Source organism: Pithys albifrons, chromosome 22, assembly GCF_047495875.1.
Source record: "Pithys albifrons albifrons isolate INPA30051 chromosome 22, PitAlb_v1, whole genome shotgun sequence".
Taxonomy (NCBI): domain Eukaryota; kingdom Metazoa; phylum Chordata; class Aves; order Passeriformes; family Thamnophilidae; genus Pithys; species Pithys albifrons.
Window position 1 is genome coordinate 1,626,264 of NC_092479.1, and position 19,673 is coordinate 1,645,936.

General features: G+C 51.7%; 1 protein-coding gene across 2 annotated transcripts; it reads right to left on the minus strand.

Annotated features, from left to right (window-relative positions):
• Window positions 1–313: 313 nt before the first annotated feature.
• On the minus strand, window positions 314–14,938 carry WNT4 (Wnt family member 4). 2 transcript variants are annotated; one of them, XM_071575845.1, is made up of 5 exons: window positions 14,653–14,938; window positions 3,811–4,046; window positions 1,614–1,745; window positions 1,140–1,282; window positions 314–936 (listed from the first exon to the last, which is right to left on the minus strand). In XM_071575845.1, the coding sequence occupies exons 1-5, from the start codon at window positions 14,727–14,729 to the stop codon at window positions 469–471; spliced, it is 1,056 nt and encodes a 351-aa protein (XP_071431946.1). In that variant the 5' UTR covers window positions 14,730–14,938; the 3' UTR covers window positions 314–468. The 2 variants fall into 2 exon arrangements, with proteins under 2 accessions (XP_071431946.1, XP_071431947.1); XM_071575846.1 differs by lacking the exon at window positions 1,614–1,745.
• Between the last annotated feature and the right edge of the window lie 4,735 nt (window positions 14,939–19,673).

The following is a 19,673-nucleotide window of genomic DNA, read 5'->3' on the forward strand; positions in this document are numbered from 1 at the left end:
ATGCACCTGACTGTGCTCCATCCCGTCCTGAGGCTCAGCCAGGGCAGCAGTGCTCCAGGATGCTCAGCACATGCCTTAAACATACAAAAATAGCAGCGATAGAAGATTTTGAATGCTGCACTACTCTTGGCTTAAACGCCTCCTGTCTGCAATGCTTTGGAGTGAGCAGGAGCTCATCCGATGGGAGCTGGCATCACGCAGGACCCCAGCCAGCCAGAGAACAAACTGGTACAGGACACAGGGCTCTGGCTTCAGCAATCAATACAGCAAGGCAGACAAAACAAAATAAAAAATGCCAACAATGATAAATTTTTTTAAACTTTAAATATTTTTTTCTTTAAAATCTGTTTTGCTCTGGGGTTCTGTCTCTGTAAAGAGCTGTGCTCTCCCTGGAGTGTCTGGGTCACTTCCTCAGTCCTGGCCATGGGGCAAGGGAGAAGCAGGGTCATTAAAGGGGGGACAGGTGAATCACCGGCACGTGTGGATCTCCACCACCCGATGGCAGGGTTTGCACTTGACAGAGCAGCACCAGTGGAATTTGCAGCTGCACCTTTCCACAACCTCCACTTCGTCCGTGTGAAAACCGCGGCCACAGCACATCAACTCGCAGCCATCTATGGCCTTGGAGGTCTTGTTGCACTGTCGGCCACTGGTGCCCAGCACCCCATTCTTGAGGTCATGGTCACAGAAGTCAGGACTGGAGTCCAGGTAGACGAGATCCTCGTCTGTGTGTGGTTTGAACTGAGAATTTTTGGGCACCAGCACTTTGGTGGATCCAACCTCACTCTGCTCGACCTCTGTGGCACCATCAAATTTCTCCTTCAGGACGTTGCCCACTTTGCGGAAGGGGGGCATGGCTTTCCAGCACGTCTTGAACTCACACGAGCCTGACACACCGTGACACTTGCACTCCACCCGCATGTTGTTCAGGATCGCCTGGAAGAACAGATGCAAAGGATAAGACAGAATGGCCACTACCAAATGGACAAAGCAGGGAAAGTCCAATGGATGGGGCCAGTTAGGGCTGTGCAGAAAGCACTGCTGGTGGGTATGAGCTGGTGGGATTAAATGAAACCCAAATGGCTCAAGCCATGGTTGCAGAGCTGTGCTGGCTGCCCAGGTTTCTCCCTTGCCATTACCTTTCTCCCTGCCTCATTGTTGTGGAGGTTCATTAACGCTCTGTTGGAAGAGGCCCCTTTGCTCCTCTCGCGGATGTCGACGAAGGACTGCGAGAAGGCCACGCCGTATGCAATGTTATCGGAGCAGCCCGACCACTGGAAGCCTGAGGCAGAAAGCACAGACAAGACAGGTACAGCCAACCTGTGGTGCTTGCATTCTCCAGCCCTGCTCTTCCTAAAATGCAACTGGCCTGCCCACATCTGTCTGGGCTGCCTGGGGAATATGGGAAGCTGGGGAGTGTGACCCTGGGGGACACATGGACAAGACACTTTCTCTGCCCTGAGGATTATGTTCCCAGGTGCTTTCTTGAAGGGCTTATGGGAACTAACAAACTTTTTCCTCCTTTCTGGATGGCTCCAGAGAGTAGGTTTGAATTGCAGGTATTTTGGCTATTTTGCATCCCTGTGCAGCTGCCCCCCGGTTTGGACACTCACCCTGTGGGCTGCCTCCCTGCACCGTGCGGTCACAGCCACACTTGTCCAGCTCGCCGCTGCTGCAGGCACGGGTCACGGCGAAGGCTACCCCTGCTGAAGAGATGGCATAGACGAATGCTGCCTCCCGTGTCCCTGCAATGGCACAAACCATGGTGGGAAACATGGCAGCAAGTCCAAGGCAACCTGAGTGGGATTTCTGGGGGGCATCCAGCCAGGCAGCCAAAGGTTCCTGGTGGGCTGTCATGTGTGTCTCTTCTCCTCTCCCCTCCTCACACTGGTGTGGCTGATAAATCCCCTTGAAAAACTGATCTGAAAGCTGGGTCTTGGCAAAACATGCTATGCAGAACTATCAGGCTAAGCCCTTTGCTCCATAACTTCCTCCCAGGATGAGGTGCCTCACACAAGACCCTCATCTGCCCCATCTCCAGGGACACTATTTGCTTAGTGCTAAGCCTGGACCAAATTCAGCAGAGACCACTCAACACTGGGAGATGTTTTGCAGCAGTGAGGGCCCTCGCAGTAGTGAAGAACTGTTCTGGGAACTGCCCCACATTAAAAACATGAATGATGATGATAGGAGAAGCAGAGGCTGAACTGCCTCTGTGGGGAGAACTCTCCAGAGCTTATATGGAGAGACTGTCTTGCCTGGTGCTTGCAGGGCACCTCTGCCATCAAATCCCTCCTGCATCCAAAGTAACTGTCTACTTTCCACATTCATGAAGATCCTCTGCAGCTCCTTGCTGTCCTCTCACACAGGGTCCGGTAGCTCCCAGCACCTTCCAAACCAATGTGCAAACCCCCACTCTGCTACCAAAGCACCTCACAAAACCCCACTAGTCCTCAGGGTGCAGGCCCGTCCCTGGTCTTTGTCTACCTACATGGTGCCACATGGTTGGGAAGAGCTTGTTTGGGAAGCTGGGGGCACTCTGGCCATGAACACACAGGGTGGCGTGGCCAGGGATCAGCTCTTGCAACACCCAAATTCTAGTTGTCCACCGAGGCTGGTTGAGGATTTAGACTCTCCATCTCTGAGCAAGAAGGGCCAGCATTGGGGTGGTCCCAGGCTTGGTGCAGAGGAGGGATGACTTGCAGGCAGACATCACCTCAGCTCGCTGGTAGGACAGAGGGCAGCTACTTTGGTGGTCACTGCCCAGACTTTGGTGGCCTAGCTGGCAGTGGCTGAGGAGGACCCAGCCAGCGTGGGAACTGAACCACCTCCAAGTTAATCAAGGTTAATAGTAGGATCGTGTTGGTCGGTTTGTGCTGTGGCTGCCTAAAAAGGGACGACTTTTAGTTTCTGGTATTTCTGGTATTTCCAGTCCCTGAACCTTCACAGGAAGAGATCTTCACCCCTGCATTGAGGGGAAGAAAGTCAAACAAGGAGCTGAGGGGATACTTTGGTCTAGGGGTCCTGGGATGAGAGGTGAGATGGTGCCTCCGAGACGGCACCTGAGGGAAGGCAAACGATGCTTCAGTGATCTCAAAGGGGTGTCTAGGGGTTTTCCTCACCATCTCCTCACCCCAGTGCTCTGGTCTAATTACAGTCCTGTGCCTCTGGGAAGCCTGATTGCAACTGGGATTAGAGGGGCCGGGGCCTGCCCTGGCTGTACACTGAAGGCTGGCAGCTGGCTGGTGGCAGGCAATGCTGCTGTCCTTGAGGGCCCAACTACTGTGTTTGTCCTGTGCCAGGTGGCAGCAGGCTGTCCTCCTCCTGAGGCCACTCATTGACACTGTTTGAGAGTGGCTGCAGGGCAGCCTGGCAGCAGCCATTACTTCACCACTGCCCAGAGAAGAGACCTAGTAAATGCAGGCATGGCTTCAGAGTAGAGCTCCTGGGCTTGGTAGGGAAGAGCTGAGACCACAGGATGACCTTAGTACCCCTGCTCAAACTTGGCATGTACTTGTCAAAGGTCTCCTGATACCCTGGGGCTGGTGCCTCCATAGAATGGGTGTGAAAAAGGTTCAGGAGAGTTGAGGAATGGCAAGGGTCTGGATGTGCTGTCCCCAAGACAGTGAAAAGAGCCCTGCTGAAGTGCCCAGGGACCCATCCGCCCCAAGATCCAACATTGGGCCATTCCTGACTTTTCCCAGCCACTGGTTCAGGGGCAAGCAGGCAAAACCCACCTGCAGTTCACCAGACTGCTCTTGTAGCTATTCCCCAGCAGCATCACACCGGGCACACGCCCTCCCAACTCACCTTGTGTGACCACCTTGCCAAAGACAGGCAGGGTATCCAGAGTGGAGCAGTTCCAGCGGCGGTTGCGGAACTGGTACTGGCATTCCTCAATGGCCAGCTGGGCTCCACGTCGCACTGAGTCCATCACCTCCAAGTTCCTCTTGCACATCTGCACCTGGCGCTGGATCAAACCCTTCAGCTTCTCACAGGTCTCCTCCTCGGAGATGCTCCCCACTGAAGACAGCTTTGCCAGGTACCTGCCGCAACACCAGCACAGCAGGTTAGGAGGCAAGGACTGGTGAGCACAAATGCATGTTCAGCTGGGACATCTCACTTTGCAGAAAGCAAGGAGACCAAACCTCTCACCCCCTCGTAGCTGAGACCTGGTGCTTATCTCGGGTCACCTTAAGCACACCACAATGGTGGCTCCACAGGATGCATTTCTGGCTGACAAGAGAGCAAGTCCAAAGCACAACAATCATCCCTCTGCAGCCTAGTCCCTGTCTCTTGGGAAGTCCAGCTGCTGGCTCCCCTTTGCCTCTGTTGCCTGCAAGGAAGATATTTTCAGTGTTGTCTGAATGTGCCCGGTCAGGTCTCCTGAGTACTGGCACATCCAAGTGCTACTAGGAAAAGCCAGAGGTCTCCAAAGTCAGCCAAAACAAGCAAGGCAGGCATTTGGCTGCCAGCTCCATCTGCCACACTGCTCTCACAGCATGGCTGTGTGCTCATCACCAGCAAACATTGCCCTCCAAACCACTTCTCTTCTGGAGCCTGCTTTTAGCTGCCCCAGCCCCCATCAGGCAAGGATGGCCTCTAGGAGCTGCCAGATTTCCTGTCACTTGGGATTCAAGCAGGGCTTCAAGTGGGAAAGACAGAATCAGGAGCCTGCTGGGGCAAAATGGCACAGGCTGGGCACCTCCCCCACCAGCTCAGCTCATAAACAGGGCCATGAGGTCTTTGCTGACCTGGAAAAGACTGGTCCTATGTAGAGAGGACCAAGTGCTCTGCTTTCTGCATTTCTGCAAGTGCATCCTCAGCTGAAGAAGTCACAGAGCTGCTCTTGAGTGTCAGCATTAGGGGAATCAGGGTGCATATCCTCTAGGGGCAAGCACCTGGAAAGCTCTCAGCATCTTCTTGTCCAGTGTGTGGGCACAATGGTCCTGCTGGACATGCCAGTAACCCAACCCACCCGCCCCTGTTGGCTTCTGAGCATGATGTCAGTGCTCGCCCATTTCTCAGCTCCATTTTCCTGCCCCAGCCTCTGGATCGCAGAAGGATATTGGGACAGATCCAGTCAGATTATCCAACAGGGCTGTGAGATAATCCAAGATACTCTACAGATATCAATACCTGTGCTGGCAGGTGTAAGAGACTCACTCCTTCCTGTGGCTGCTGACAGCTGCTTTGGGTGGCACTGCCGTGGTGAAGCCCTGACCTACCATGAGCAAGGAGGGGTCCCTGCATGGAACAGGCACATAACTCACACTTGCACCTACCCACTGACCACACTGAGCTCCAGCATCCTTGGGAATTGCCAGCACCGGCTCATGCTGCTGCCTCATCTGCACCACGAGATGCGAGTACCAAGCTCTTTGGAAACCTCATTCCTTGACTATGCATTTCCCATCCCAATAGAACTTGTGGGTTTTTTGTTTGCTTGGTTTTTATTACTCCTTCTCCCAAGTTGCAACATCCTGCTAAGGATTTTTCCTTTGAAGTCCTGCTTGTCTCCGAGAAGTGACTGTGCAAAAGTGGCTCCTGTTCCCTGCCTGTTCCCATGTGTTCCAGGAGCCAGATTTGCTGACTTCAGCCACAAAAATCAAGTTGTCACAGCCTCTTCCTCCCATAAACACTGCCAGTCTGCCCAAGGAGGAGAGAACAGGATTTTCTCTTCTGTGCATCAGCAGAATTATTCACAACTCAGGGGCTGTGGGAGCCAGGGAGAAAGCTGTCTTGCCTTGCAGTGTCCATGGGGAGTCTGCTTGACAAGATGTCAAAAGCATTCAGCTTTCGCTGTGTGTGATCACTGGAGGCAATGCTTCTCCAGCAGCCGGAAACAGCAGCCTGCTGGGCTTCCAGAGCCAAGTGCCTTTCTGGCCTTTATACCAGTAAAGCATCTTTGCCCAAGGCTTCCCAGCTCCTCCACGGGCATAGCCCTGTTTGCAGAGAACAGGAACTGATGGACATGGGTGGCTTAGAAACCCTATGCTGGCCAAACCGAGGACTGTCTGCTGACCTCCACACCATGCAATAAGCATCCCTGTTCCTGTGCAGTGGTCACAGACATGGAGTACATCAACTGCTGTTCTCACATCTTGCTGCATTTGGCTGACCCGGGGTGAAGGCACCAAACTACCTCCGTGAGCTTTGAGGATGCTGGATGCTGAGCACATACAGAATGCCTGTATACAGCTCTATCCCCTCTCAGGTCCAGGCATCATTCCAGTTTGGGCATGGGGAAGCTGACAAACAGTAGAGCTCTGAGATTCATCCCAAGACAGTGTAGGTTGGTTGATCAGTTTTGAGACTGGAAGCTGAGAAAAATCAGATTCTACCTCCAGTGCTGATTTGGCTTCCTCCCTGCTGGTAACTCTAGTAGCATTTATCCTAACAGGGAACCAGCTCCTGCAAAGCCACGAGGCTGCTCTTGCAGATGAGTTAGTGCTTGCTCCAACTACATGCTCCTTGGCAGGAGGGTGCTTTCCTGCAGGTGTAGCAGCCACATTAATATCACCTCTGCTCAGGATGGAGCATCATCTCCTTTTCTAATATATTTCCCAGCTCGAGATTCTGCAGACAACATGGAGTAATAAATACAAAGCATGCATGAAGAAAAATGTGACAAGAGCCTTTCAAGCTTTTCCAATGAAATGCACCTGCTTAGGTGCCTCCCCAGCCCACATTTAATGCTGTTTGGGGTGATAAAACAAAGGCCAAGGATGCTTCAAAGATAGGTACAGCTTTCCAAGAAGAGGTCTGGTAATTTGTTTTGTAAGGCAGGCAAATAAAATGAAAATATCCAGAACAGTGCTCTGGCCTCTCTCCCCTCTGGCAGGTCCCCTGTGTCCCATCATCCCTTCTCAGCCCATGCTTGCCAGCCCCTCTGTGGGAATGGAGGTAACTGTGCCTAAAATGTCGTGGCTCCATCACACACCCAGCTTGTTAGCAGTCCATGAGAACCATCATTGCTTTCCAAAGATACATCCCATCCTGGTCCATGATGGATCCAGAGGTTGAGGTAAGGATGTAATAAAGGACCTTTGCTGAAGGACCTCAGCTTTGAGGCTCTCACATTGCATCTCGCCACACCAGGTGGGAACAGATCATCCCCTTTCCCCTCTCTGGGGCAGATGAAGGGAGAGATAGGAGCTGGGAAATGTCCTCTGCCCTCACCAGCACTCAGAGATGCTTCCACCCCACAGCTCACAGCACATTTCTCAGGGCCGTGGAACCCAAGCAAGTCACCAAACCCATCTGCAGCATCCCACAGTCCCCGTGGAAACCTGGCTCTAGCACTTTGGCTGGTCCTGAACGAGGACTTCACTCCAAACTTTGTTTTCCTGGGCTGAGGTGGTAGCAACCACAGACAAAGCCTTTGCCTGCCTGCATGAAGAGCTACACAGGCACAGCAGGAGGAACACAAATGGTTCTGGTCCTCTGCAAGGTCTCAGTGCAGATCTCCATCGCAGTATCCCATCTTAACTACTGTGCAGAGGTTAAAGCTCACATGCAGCCTCAAAACAGCTCTGCTTGTGGAAAAAAACCCCAAATAATGGCATATTTTCTTCCTTTTCTAAGATTGGGCAAAGAATGTTTCAAGCTGCTGCCCACACCATTTGTTCACGTTCTGTCTTCTTGCTTCATCGTGGCCTTTATGTTTCTTTTCTCTTGCCTTTAAATTTAGGCAAATCACTTGCAGAACAAGCTCCCTCTTAATAAAAGTCACTGATGTCAGAAAAAACTGACAGAAAGACCTTTCTTTTTTATCTTCCACAGTACTGAGATCAGGAATGAAGCACCATAATTTAAGCAGCTGCTGTTAATCCACCCTGAAAGATGGCAAATAAGAAAACCTCAAATCCAGGAAGCTTTGAAAGAGTGTGTGGGGAATGTCAGGAAGCCCTTCATAAATAAAAGTGATGATAATACTTTCAGGAGGAAGAATTAATTGGTGGAATGACAAGGAGACATGGAAAGAGCCACAAAAGCTGGCAGAGCCAGGAGGTGAGAGGAGGAGACTTGCCTGCCATGGGAAGATGTAGAAATTTCAGTCATTGACAAATTTTTAATAGAGGCACGTCAGGGAAGATATAGCAGATGTCTTGGAGAAAACAGAGATCTCTGGTGCTTCTTTTATTTTAACAAGTTAAGTTTCAAGTTTCAGAACTCTTTGTATTGTCTCATTTTGGAAATATTTTCCTGAAGATGAGAACAGTCAGACCCAGGTCAGTAGCATCACTCATAAACCACTCAATAGATGTTCAGAAGTCGGGTGAGCTCAGAACTTTCACCCTGCTCAGCAAACACTCAACCTTCCCAACCAAAATCACAAAAAGCTTATCCAAGCCTTAACTGCAAAGATGCTTCAGCTCTGCTCCTGTCTGAGAGGCAGCAAACCCCCTCTCCTTGCTCATGGAGGGGTCAGCAAGTGCATCTCTTTTCCTCCTGAGGCTGCAGGGACAGTCAGCAGTTACTTGGGGTTGTGCTGAGGATAGGGACTGCTTGTGCAGACAGGTTTCTTCTGGGGAAGAACAAAAGGCTTGTTTAGGATGTGAAACACCCATGGAACAGGCCGCCCATGCACTCCTACATGCATCTATCTATGCAGACAGATGCACGCAGGGAGAGGTACTGACCACTGTTGTGGCTCCATGCAAGAAGCCATCCTGCAGCTATGGAGAAGTGGATAATTTTTATCTTGCTGCTTTTCCCTTCCAAGCAGGGTGAAGGAATGGAGAGATGTCCGAGGGCTGGCAGTCAAATGATGCTCCAGGCAGGCCAGAGAACCCACATGATTTCTTGTGGTGTCTCACACTGGGCTTAGTGCCACTCCCCCTGTGCCAACAGGATCTGGCTAGTGTGCACCACCACATCCTTGGCACAGTTCCACAAGTCTGCCAACTTGGCCGTATTCCTGTCAGGATTTGCTGGTGACCTGTAAGGTTGCCCTTGTCCAGCTGCTGACTCTGCAGCAGGACTTGTTCTTCCCAGGGACTGGGCATCCCCCTCCGGAGATTAGATATCCTGCCTTTCTACCCCTTCTAAGTGTAAATCATGATTGACAAAGTAATGCTCTGAGAGCCTGTCTGGTCTCTGCCCTGGAAGAAATGCAGCTCTCTACCTCAGTCCTTCCTGTTACAGTTAAGGCACCATCTCTTGGCTGAAACCTGCTTTTCACTCCTACTCTCCACCTCAAATCAAGAGCTGCCAAAACAGTCTCCCAGTAGGAGGCATTGCTATGCTCACCATTATCTGCCCCACTCGCTCAGCTCAAGGATGAGCCTACACCTCCAATCCTGTCCCATCACCCTTTGGACCCTGCAGCTAACACCATGTGCACCCAGAAAACACCCATTTGCCCATGCCCTGGCCACTGGTGGTGGTCTGCCTTCCTGATCACAAGTCCCTGGGGACAATGAGGTGACCCACCTGCTGGTCCTTAGCCAGTGCTGCTTCTTGGGTTTGTGAGCATCCAGGGGTAAAATAGCCACTTTATAACAGGGAAGAGCAGAATGGAAGCTGGGAAGAGCTTGAGCAGCATCCACTTTGGAAATCTGCTTTGAATGTGAAAGAAATATCCTTTACTACATCTTCCTTTAAAAGTCAATAGAAGCTACTCCTGGCGTCAGGTACTACAGCAATGCTTTGTTGCAAGAGGAGGCAAGTGCAGGCCACCAGGCCAAGTGCTGTAGGAACTCCCCTCCTGTGGCACTTCAGGCTAGACCTGATTGGAGAAAATCTGGTGAGTTTTCAGTTTTTATCAGAATTGCAAATACATGGTGAGAGAAGCCTTCTGCAGGATTAGTTTGCTCTCACCCAACTTGTAAAAGACCTCAGGCTGCTCTCCATCAGCCAAGAGATTAAATTATTTTCCCCCCAGTAATTTCATGAAAGCTCAATACTGGCTCCAGTTCTGCTGAGCCAGCCAGATCCTGCACAACACCTTCCTGGTTGCGAAGTGCAACAGCCCCTGGCAGCAGGTGCTGAAGAGCCTGGAGGATGCTGCTGGGCTGGGGGTCACTCCCAGGTGTGTGAGGAAGACCACCCCAGAGTGGGTGAAACAGAGGTTACCTGCACTGGGTATCCAGAGCACAGTCTGCCATTTGAGCAGCCTTGGATGACTGAGAGTTTTGTGGATTCAAAAGGCTTTCAAGCTTTAAGAAAAAATCACCAAGTATTGTAAAAACCAGTGTCATTGAACTTGTAAGGAAATACAGAAGAACCTCCTGGACACTGTTAACTGCAGGATTTCTCAGCAAGTTCATCCTTTTACGAAAGTGGCTGTAATGCATTTCTCTTTATCCACAAGGATGAATTAACTGGGAGGACAGTAGCTATCAGCAGATTATTAACATTTTTTTGCTTCAATGCAAAAGTCCAGTTCTGATCCACAAAGAAAACCACTGCAAAAAAACCCCCTGCCTCGTTGTTGCTCATACTTGGAGTTGTGCACAACCTGGACTGCAAAGTGGTTTTATCTCCCTCGTGTCCATCCTCCCTAGAACAAGGCTCCATGGCGAAAGATTGGGTTGTAGTTTTATTTGAGGCTTTCTCAGGAAGTGACAGAAATGCCCTTCACCACTGAGGAGCCAGAGAGCACAGAGCCCTCCTACACCCTGGGAAATGCAGCCCTGAAGGGTGTTTGCTGGACAGGACCAGTGCTCAGAGATAAACCAAACTGGCTGGAAGTCCACTGCCAGGATTGGCAGAGGCTTCTCGCTTCTGCTGGGTGCAACCCATAGCCTGTCCATTTTCACTGCTGAGCTAAAACTAGCTGGTTTTGTCAGAAATGGCCAAACCCGTGGAGACTTACCTTAAAAAATAGTCTGGTTTAAAACCAGAAGGATGCAAATGTAGGACCCAGGCATGCTTCCTCCCAAATCCTCTACACTGCACAATGACCCAAACAGTCACAAATGAGCATTTGGGCTGCTCTTGCAACATCCCTGCTGCAAAGCTGGCAGGGATGAGCATGGAGAATTGGGCCCTGTGTGTGCAAAGCACCTTGTGATGTTGAGATGAAAGGGGGCCAGGGAAATCCAAACTCCTTTTATCTCTTCCTCCCCAGCCCTAGAAAGTGGTTAGAGAGCAGCTGCTTAGACAGGCTTGTCTGGACACTCACAACTTCAAACTTTACCAGAGTGCTCAAAGTAATTTTTAAGGGTTTAAAACCCCATCTGTGCTCCTGGTGCTTTAAAACAAGTCCCAAGCCCAGATGGCAGTTTTAAACCCCTGTAAATAGGGGGTAGATGGAGCTGCTGGTGGCACACCCTGCTCTGCAGTGGCATAACCACACCTCAAACTATCCATGTCCATATGGAGAGCCTCCTCCAGAGCCAGTTATAGCTGCAAGAGGCTGTAATGATTCCCCGACAGTTTGATAACAAGGGATCTCAACCCTAAAGGACCCCTGCCCTGTTTTATCCCATGTTTTCTGGGCAGGGGATTGGACTCTCATAATTCAACCCCCCTAAACAGCTACAGACCATGGCAGCCCAGGTACTTCATGCAGTTAGTGGATGCTTACACCCACACCCCACTTTGCACATTTTCTAGTTCACCTCTTCAGGTGGACTTCTCTCCCTCCAAAGTAAGTAACTAAATGAATAACTAACTAACAAAAATGACTGCAACTGAAACCAGAGCCTGGCACTCCCTTGCCAGCTGTGGAGAGATGCTTGTTTGGTTGAAACTCTCTACGAAACACCCCCAGCATTCAGGACGGTTTGGAGCATCAAGAGGACATGCATACAAATTCAACCACATCACTGCATGTGCAGGTTCCAGAGCTGGACTGAGTCTGTAAAATGCAACTTGCTTTGCAAAGTAACTCAGCTGCTTTCCCTGTATAAAGCAAACTTCTCTAGAGATAAAGCAGAAGCCAGAAGGACCTTCCCATGCACAGCCAGCAAGATGTAAAAGGCCCTGGATTTAACTTTATAACTTGTGCCTGAAGAGGCAGGAGGCAAAACTTTAAAATTATCTGAGCCTTCAAATGCAGGAGGAAGAGCAAGCCTGAGGCTTTCAGTAAAAGGGGGAATAGAGCATCTCTTCATATTTGGAGAACAGAGGTGTTTCTGGATAGGCAACAAACCAAGCGGCTACTTCCCAAACTCAAGACAGTGAGAAAGCACACCTGAGGTTTGTTTCTTAACCAGGGAGAAAGTAGCTTGGTCTGTATAATGAAAAGATTTGCCAAAATCCCTTCCAGCTCAATGGCTGCTGGAGCAGACTGATCCCTCTGAGAGATCCCTACACAGTCTGCTTTTCATACAGGATGGGGCAGCTCAGCAGACACCACTGCGTGGCAAAAACGAGCCCTTTCCTCACAAATCCACGCTTAGAGAAACCCTTCAGCTCAAGCCTTGCAAGCAGCATCTCTCCAAAGCACTTGAGAGAATGCGAGTCTGGACAGGTCGAAAGTAGCTTGGGGGGGGAGGGGGGGGAGGGGAGGAAGTCACAACTGAGCTTAATCACTAATCCAGCAGGTTTCTGGAAAAGCGAACTTCACAGCGCTGCCACTCAGCGCACACACCTCTGCGCAGAGCTCTGCGCCCCGCGAGGCCGGATCCCTCCCGTGCGCTGGGCACAAGCTGGCAGTGCCCGAGCGGTTCTGGGCTAAACGCCGAGCATGCCGAGCCCACATGCGTGAAGACATACGAGGCACACTCATTCCTCGAATATCTGATAACTCCTGGGATCCTTCTAACTCTGTTTATTGCCTCCGGCAGCCTTTGTTTCCGATGTGAGAAGATAAACAATGGGAATTGTCTCAATCCTAAAGGCAAAGAATAAAAGGCACCGAGCGGGGGACGATCCTTTCATCATGATATATTTGCAACATCAAAAAAAGCTGACCCCCTTCTTTTCAAACGCACTGAAATGTATCTGCTTTTCCTCCCCTGTTGGCAGGAATGAGCCCTCCGCTCTGTGCCGCCAAGCCCCCCGCGCCCACCCTTGCTCCGCCAGCATGGACGGCTGCACACAGCCCTCTCCCCGGCTATTGCGGCGAACCTCTCCTTCGCCTCGCTTCCCAAATCTGATCCCAGCTGCGTGCGGCGCGGAGAATCAGGAGGGGTCCCACCTCTGCGCATCCGTGCGGGGCAGCTTGCTGACCTCGCTTGTGAAATATCCCTTTTCCTCCGTGCCCGTCCCAGGGCAGCCGAGGCTGCTCCTCCTCAGAGACCTGCCATCATTCCCAAGGGCTATCTCAGCAGGACTTTCTCCCTGCAGGAAAAACACTCCCACACTTCCCAATATACCTTCACCAGAAGCCTGACAGCTTAACAGACCACCTTGATAGCGGCTATGATCCACCCACCACTTGCCGGAGACGCGTGGCGCGCAAGTCGCTCCATCTGGCAAAGGAGGAGGGGAGGACGACTAAAAGCACTCACGCATCCCAAGCAACTATCGCTGGGCGAGCACCTTTTCCCACAGGCAGGACACTCGGGGAATGCCGCTGACCTGGTGCTTTCCCCAGCCATAGGGAACATCCTCCAAAATCCACGCACGTCCCACAGCCTCCAACGAGTCAAAATCTAAAGGCAGGAGAGGATGGGAGCCGTATCTGGATGCAGAGAGGACTCTTTGCACGGGGAATGTGCTTGTGGGATCGCGGCCACCTGAGCACAGGTGTTGGGAGAGGCACAAGCCACCCATGGTTTTTCATACTGGCAGTCCCAGGGGACTCCCTGCCCGGCCGTGGTGTACTTGTCCTTGACTGAAGAAACCCATGGAGGTGAGATGGAGGCGGCACATGCTCCCAAGCCAGAGAGCGGGTCTACAGGGTGCGTGCACGGGAACTAGTTAGTTCCCGTCATCCGGCAACACTAGGAGCAGGGGAAGCACCAACTCCCACCAGAGCAGATTTATTAGGAGGAACCGACGCCTTCCTTCAAAGTTAGGTGGGAAAGTGTTGTCCATCCCCTCTGCCCTGGGGGATCTCTCCCGAAAACAGTCCCACCGCCTTGGCAAACACGAAGGAATTTTCCAGAACGATTTCCGCCCCTGTTTACCTTACACATTATTTGTTTGTTCACCGGGTTCCCTATGTCATCAGGTTCCTCTGCGGTGTGCAACAGCCCCCCGTCACCCGTGCTCCTACCGGGAATGGCGGCCCGAGGCGTGGGCAGCTCTGCTCGCTGCAGATCCCCGGGGCGGGCACGCTCGGCTGCCCCAGCCCTGCCAAATCCTTTCGCGGACCGCTGGCCCTCACGTGGCACCTCGCCAACCCCCAGGCTCTGCTACGACCCGATGCCCCGACCTCCGTCGGCCCCTGGCGTGGTCAGGATTCATAACTTAAGGCCAGAAAAAGGGACTGGGTTCGATAACCAGCGCCTGTCCCAGCAGCTGCGGTAACACACCGTCCCCGAGCGGCTGGGGAGGGTCGGCATCCCCTTCCGCCCACATGCCTAGGGATGAGGGCTGCGACCCCACCGCCACCGTGCCGATAGTCAGCGGCGACAGTAGGGATCGGCACGATGGGGATGAGCGCCCGATGCCCCGCCGGGGACTGAGGAGCGTCGCTGCGGGGGGTCGCGGCCCGATGCTGCCCGACCCCGCGGCACCTGCTCCGCGCCCCCGGGGCTACCAGCTAGTGCTGGCGTGTCCGTGTCCACCCCTCGCCCCGTGGCTACTCACAGCCAGTTGCTGGCGTTGGCCGAGAAGGTGGCGAGGATGATAAGCAGCAAAGAGCGCAGGGAATACTCCGGGCTCATCCTGGAGGGCAGGCGGGGAGAGACCGCGCGGAGCCGGCGGCGGCAGCGGCAGCGCCCCCGCCCCGTCCCGTCCCGCCCCGCCGCCCCCTGCCCGGGGCAGCCGCCGCCACAGGTGGGCGCGGGCAGGAGCGGCGGGCGCTGCCCAGCTGATGAGCCCGCAGCGGCCGCCGAACGCGACTGTCAGCGCGGCCCTCCCGTCCCGGGATGGAGCGGCGGGGCCGGGGGCGGGCCGGGGGCGTGGGCAGCCCCGGGGGCCGTCCCGGCCCCGCTCCATGGGCGGGACCCGCTGCCGGGGACACCCCCGGGGCGGGCCGGCGGCGGGGAGGCAGGGGTTGCGACGGCGTAGAGAGCATCGGGAGCTCCTCCGGCGGCGTGGAGGGCAGTGAGAGATCTGCTTGCAGCCCCCGCCTTGCTGCCCCCACTGAACGGCACCTCCGGGTGTCTTCAGTGGGTGCGGGGAGAGACGGGGGAATCTCACAGAGGGGAGGGGGTAGGTTCTCTCCGCACTTGATGCTTTTGGGGTAATTTCCTGATGGCTGTGAAGAAGCAGAGCACTGAGATGTGCCTGTCGGTGCCTCGGGTTTCCCTATTGCTGGGAGCAGCCTTGGCATTTCCCAGGCTGCCTTCCCTCAACAATCACCCCTCTGACTGGGAGCGATTTCTCAGATCCCAGTTTCCGAGGACTCACTGTAAATGCCAAATTTTGTCATTTGAATATTCGCAACCAAGGAGAGGGTGGGGGTGGGGCATTCTTTCTGGAGGTATCTGAGGGTTTTATCAAGGGAACAGCATCTGAACACGGAGCAGGGACAAGTTTGCAAACACCCTTGGCATCTCAGCAGGACTGCCTTGTGAGCTGTGGTGTCTGGTGTCTGCTGTGGGTTATGCAGGTGGAGAGTGATGCTGGACCAGATATCAAAGCTTAAAATCAGCTCTGAAGTTGTCTGGAAAGGTCAACTCCTGGAAAATCCCAGTAGCTCCTAGCAGCATGGCTTAACCACCTTGAGGCTAAGAGGTGCAGTGGGGATCCCAATCTCTGCTCCATCCTCTGTGCCCCCAACTATCCATGTGGGCACAAATGACTTAATTGAAAGCCAGAAGCAACATGGGATAGCTGCTTGGTGTGAAATCAAAGATCCCGGACAGCCAATAACTGTGCACCAAATCTCCTCCTGACAATGTTGTTAGTTAGGTCCATTACTAAAACCTCTTGCTACCATCTCTAAAATCTTGCCAAGCTGGTTTGGAGCTATTCAAAATTCCCTTTGTCTTTTCAACTCCCTTTTCCTGCTCTCTGTGTAGCTGGGACACACACATTCAAAGCATGTCAACTTGCACTGGGCTGCACACATGCCACTCTAAGTGTATTACACCTACTTTAAAATCTCTGCATTAGTTCCCTGTCAAAGTGAGGATTTAATTTCAAAGTGCTTTGACTTATATTCCCCCTCCTGACAGGCGGCAGCCCACCCTCACCTAGTCATTCATCTGGCTTTCATGTCCTTGCTGATTATCTCTGGTGAAAGCGGGATGCTGGTTGCTTTGCTGGTGAATTGGAGGTTGTTGCTGTGAGCTCCGACTGGGTGATTCAGTGCAACTGGAGCTGATTAATCTGGCTCATCCTTCAAGACAAAGCTGAGGCCTTCCTCTGGCTTCTAATCGCTCTGGGTGTTGAGTGAAGTCCTCAGGAAAGTAAGAGCTAAATGAGATGCTAAGGGGAATGAGAGGTTAGAGGGCTGTGGCTGGCTCACCAGAGCCACAGGGGTCTGTAGGAATATCGGATTTTTGGGCTTCTCATGTGTTGTTCCCCCCCAAGAAGAAAACTAGAAAGTGCAACAAAAGCCAGAAGGGTGGGCATGGACCCTGAGGCGCCTGACTGGGGTGGACGTCTGCAGCCTAAGGAGTATCCCTGGCTGAGATGCTCCTGGTGCCAGGGCTGGTGATGGTTACAGGCAGGCTGATAGCACTCTGTGTCTCTTTTGGGCTAGCTGTGATGGCAGGATGGTGCAGCGGGTACCTGAGATGGGCTGGAAGTCCTCTTGACACCTCTTCTGGCCTGGGCAAGGAGTTGTAGAGCATGTCCACCTGCTTCTGCAGCAGCTTCAAGCCATGTCTCCAGTGTAGCAGGTACAACAGATGGGACCATCCTGACTTGCCCAGCAGGAGGCCATTAATGCCAGGCCATTGCAGCAGTCACAGTGTGGGATCACGTCCATAGGATGCCTTGTAACTGGAGTGTCCATGGAGTGATGGGTGAGACCCCCATGCCAGAGGGGAGGCAGACACAGACACATCTGGAGTGAGTCACCCTGAAGACAAGGACAGCGTGAGCTGCATGCAGAGATGGTAACAGTGCAGTGGGGCAGGAGGGGTGTTTATTTCAGTCTGTGCCTTTTCAATGGCGCCCATGAAACATTGCTCAGTCATTACCTGCAGCTTTCTGCTAACTGAATTCTTTTGGCCTCTCATTCAGAAGATGCCAGGGTGCTTTAAAAACCTCAAAGCCCAGCTCCTTTGGAAGAGAGGAAGGTCCAAACCCACGGAAGCACTTAACGAAGGTACCAGATCTTCTGGCCTATGCATTGCTGCAGAGCATCCTGCCCAGCAGAGACCTCCTGTGCTCGTCTCTCAGCAGCCAGTGGCAAAGGTCCCTCGTCACCCCCAGCGTGGGTTGGATCTCAGCGCCTGCTTAGCACCCCATTGCTGCAGGGCATCGCTCTTTGTTACTGTCTGTGTACTGCTTTAATGAACATCAAACCCCCATTTGATAAGGAGGTTCCTTTTGATGTGTAAATATTTCAGGATGGGAAGAGGAATAAAATGCACCTGAGGAGTGTTTCATAGGCTTACCCAGGTGTACCTCTGTTGAAAGGCTGCAGAGACATTTACATCACCATATCACGGCGAGGAAAAGAGACAGCACTGGTAGCAGGAATTGTGTTTCCAATTCTGAGACCAGTGTGAAAGAACAGCATGCAAAGGTCTGTGCAAAGGTGTATCCAGACTCTGGATTTAAGTGATGTAAACACAAACTACAGTGGAGTAAGTGCAAACAGGTAACATGCCTGCCCAGTTTCTGGATCTGACTGGTGCTATCAGTCATAGAGGTTGTAGTAGATATTTTGCAGGTTCTTTTCAACATACTGGTGCCCCTGGGGCTTACCAAATGGGTTTGAAAGTGAGGTAGTCTGTAGCCTGAAGGATAGTCTCAGCCATGTGATGGGGAGAAGAGCTGTGAGAAAAAGGGAGGGAGAACTCCTGAGTGAATCTGAGGCTGTGGGGATTGACTCTGAATAGAAATAAATTCTGTTTTGAATTTAATAGAACATAAATATTGGACACTTAGCAACAGTGCATGTATTAATCCTGTTCTGGAGAAAGGAGAAGCTGTTCTGGGAGCCTCCATGCTAGAAAACACAGGACAATTATACTCCTTTTTAGAAACCTGTGGTTTTTCTGATGAAATTTATTTCAAACTATCCAAACATTTCCAAGCAGTGCTGATGACTGCTCAGAGCAGGGACTGTATAGGAGCACGGTTCACAAACAGAAGCAGCTTTGCAAAGATGAAAATTGCTCTGACAAAAGAACTGTGTCCAGTCCATTACAGACAGAGAGCAAGCAGTTGCTGTTACTCATGCTCACCTGGGCAGCTCAACACAGCATAAGAGCCACTGGAACATCAAGACTGGCTTTTTTCAGCTGCAGCAGGATGCCTTTAGCCCTGTCTGGATTGCTGAGCCTGCTTGGGAATGTGCATTTATTTGTGAGTCTTCAGAAGCAGATGTTCAGCTCTAACAAATCTACCATGGCATCACCTGAAATCTGTCACTGAGCCTGGAAACATTCACTTCTCCAAGTTTATTGTCAAATAGGGGCTGAAAAAAATACAGAGTGCCACTTTCTTCGGCAACAAGGCTGCAAAGCTGCTTTAGCTAAGCCTTTTGAGGACCATGGGGAGTATCAGTAAGCACAGAGTTTTTCCTGTCTTTGGCTATCAGATAAATGACAAGACATCAGTCTTATAGCAGAGCATGGCTATGTTTGGAGGACATTAACCTGCCTTTCTCTGCCCTGACTGGGTAATGTTTTAAATGAGGACAGCATTCCTCCTTCACACCCATCTTCAGGAGGTTCAGGTGTTTCTATTGAACTCTCTCTTCTATTGGCTTAACCTGCATCCAGTAAGTGGAGGAAATGGGAGCTTGAGATGTGAGCAGCATCTTCTGGAGGTCTGGTCCTTTGCTGAAAATGCACATGGAACAAAGTGTGAGCTGTGGCTGTACAACTTCTTTGTGCTCATGTCTGATGAAGGTGCATGGATAGGGAATTGTCTCCTGACTGGGAGGAAGAAGCAGGGGTGAACTTTGGGGGACACCCAAAGAACAGGTTCCTGCACTCACACCAAATCTGAGCCCACTGATTCACTGAAAAGCAGTCGATAATTGAACCTGATTCCTGAACAAATGCCTTGTTTCTCGAGAAACACATCAGGAATTAAACTCCTGCACCAGTGCTGGCCTGTCTGGGGCTCACCTACTTAATTTTCTCTTATAGCGGGAAATTTCTTACTTTAAGTAATGTTCTTTTCAGAAATGACTAATTAACAACAGAACAGGAAACAGACAGTAAAATCCCCTCAGCTGTCCAGCACGTTTCTACATAAATATGGCAGTAAAATGGTGAAAACAAAACCTTTTGGAAACAAAGGTGAGTGAGAGACCTGGAGACACAGCGGTGGAAAAGCTATACTTTGTTATAATAAAGTGAAACCACTGTGTTTGTCCTGTGTCTTGGAGGATTTGGTGCAATTATTCTTAGGAAGGGAGAGAAGCCACATAGAAATAAGAATAGTCCAGATTTTTGCTAATATATTTGTACAAATCAGGTTATTCAACTACAGCAAAGAGCTTCTTTGGGGCTGTTGTTTCCGAAATTATCCTG

What these genes read in the sequence shown, in the direction of transcription:
- WNT4 (XM_071575845.1), bottom strand. Translation starts at nt 14,729, where the DNA reads ATGAGCCCGGAGTATTCCCTGCGCTCTTTGCTGCTTATCATCCTCGCC. An exon ending in TGGCAAGGTGGTCACACAAG is followed by an intron (nt 1,746 to 3,810) that starts GTGAGTTGGGAG and finishes GTGCCATTGCAG; the next exon opens with GGACACGGGAGGCAGCATTC. An exon ending in ACAATGAGGCAGGGAGAAAG is followed by an intron (nt 937 to 1,139) that starts GTAATGGCAAGG and finishes CTGTTCTTCCAG; the next exon opens with GCGATCCTGAACAACATGCG.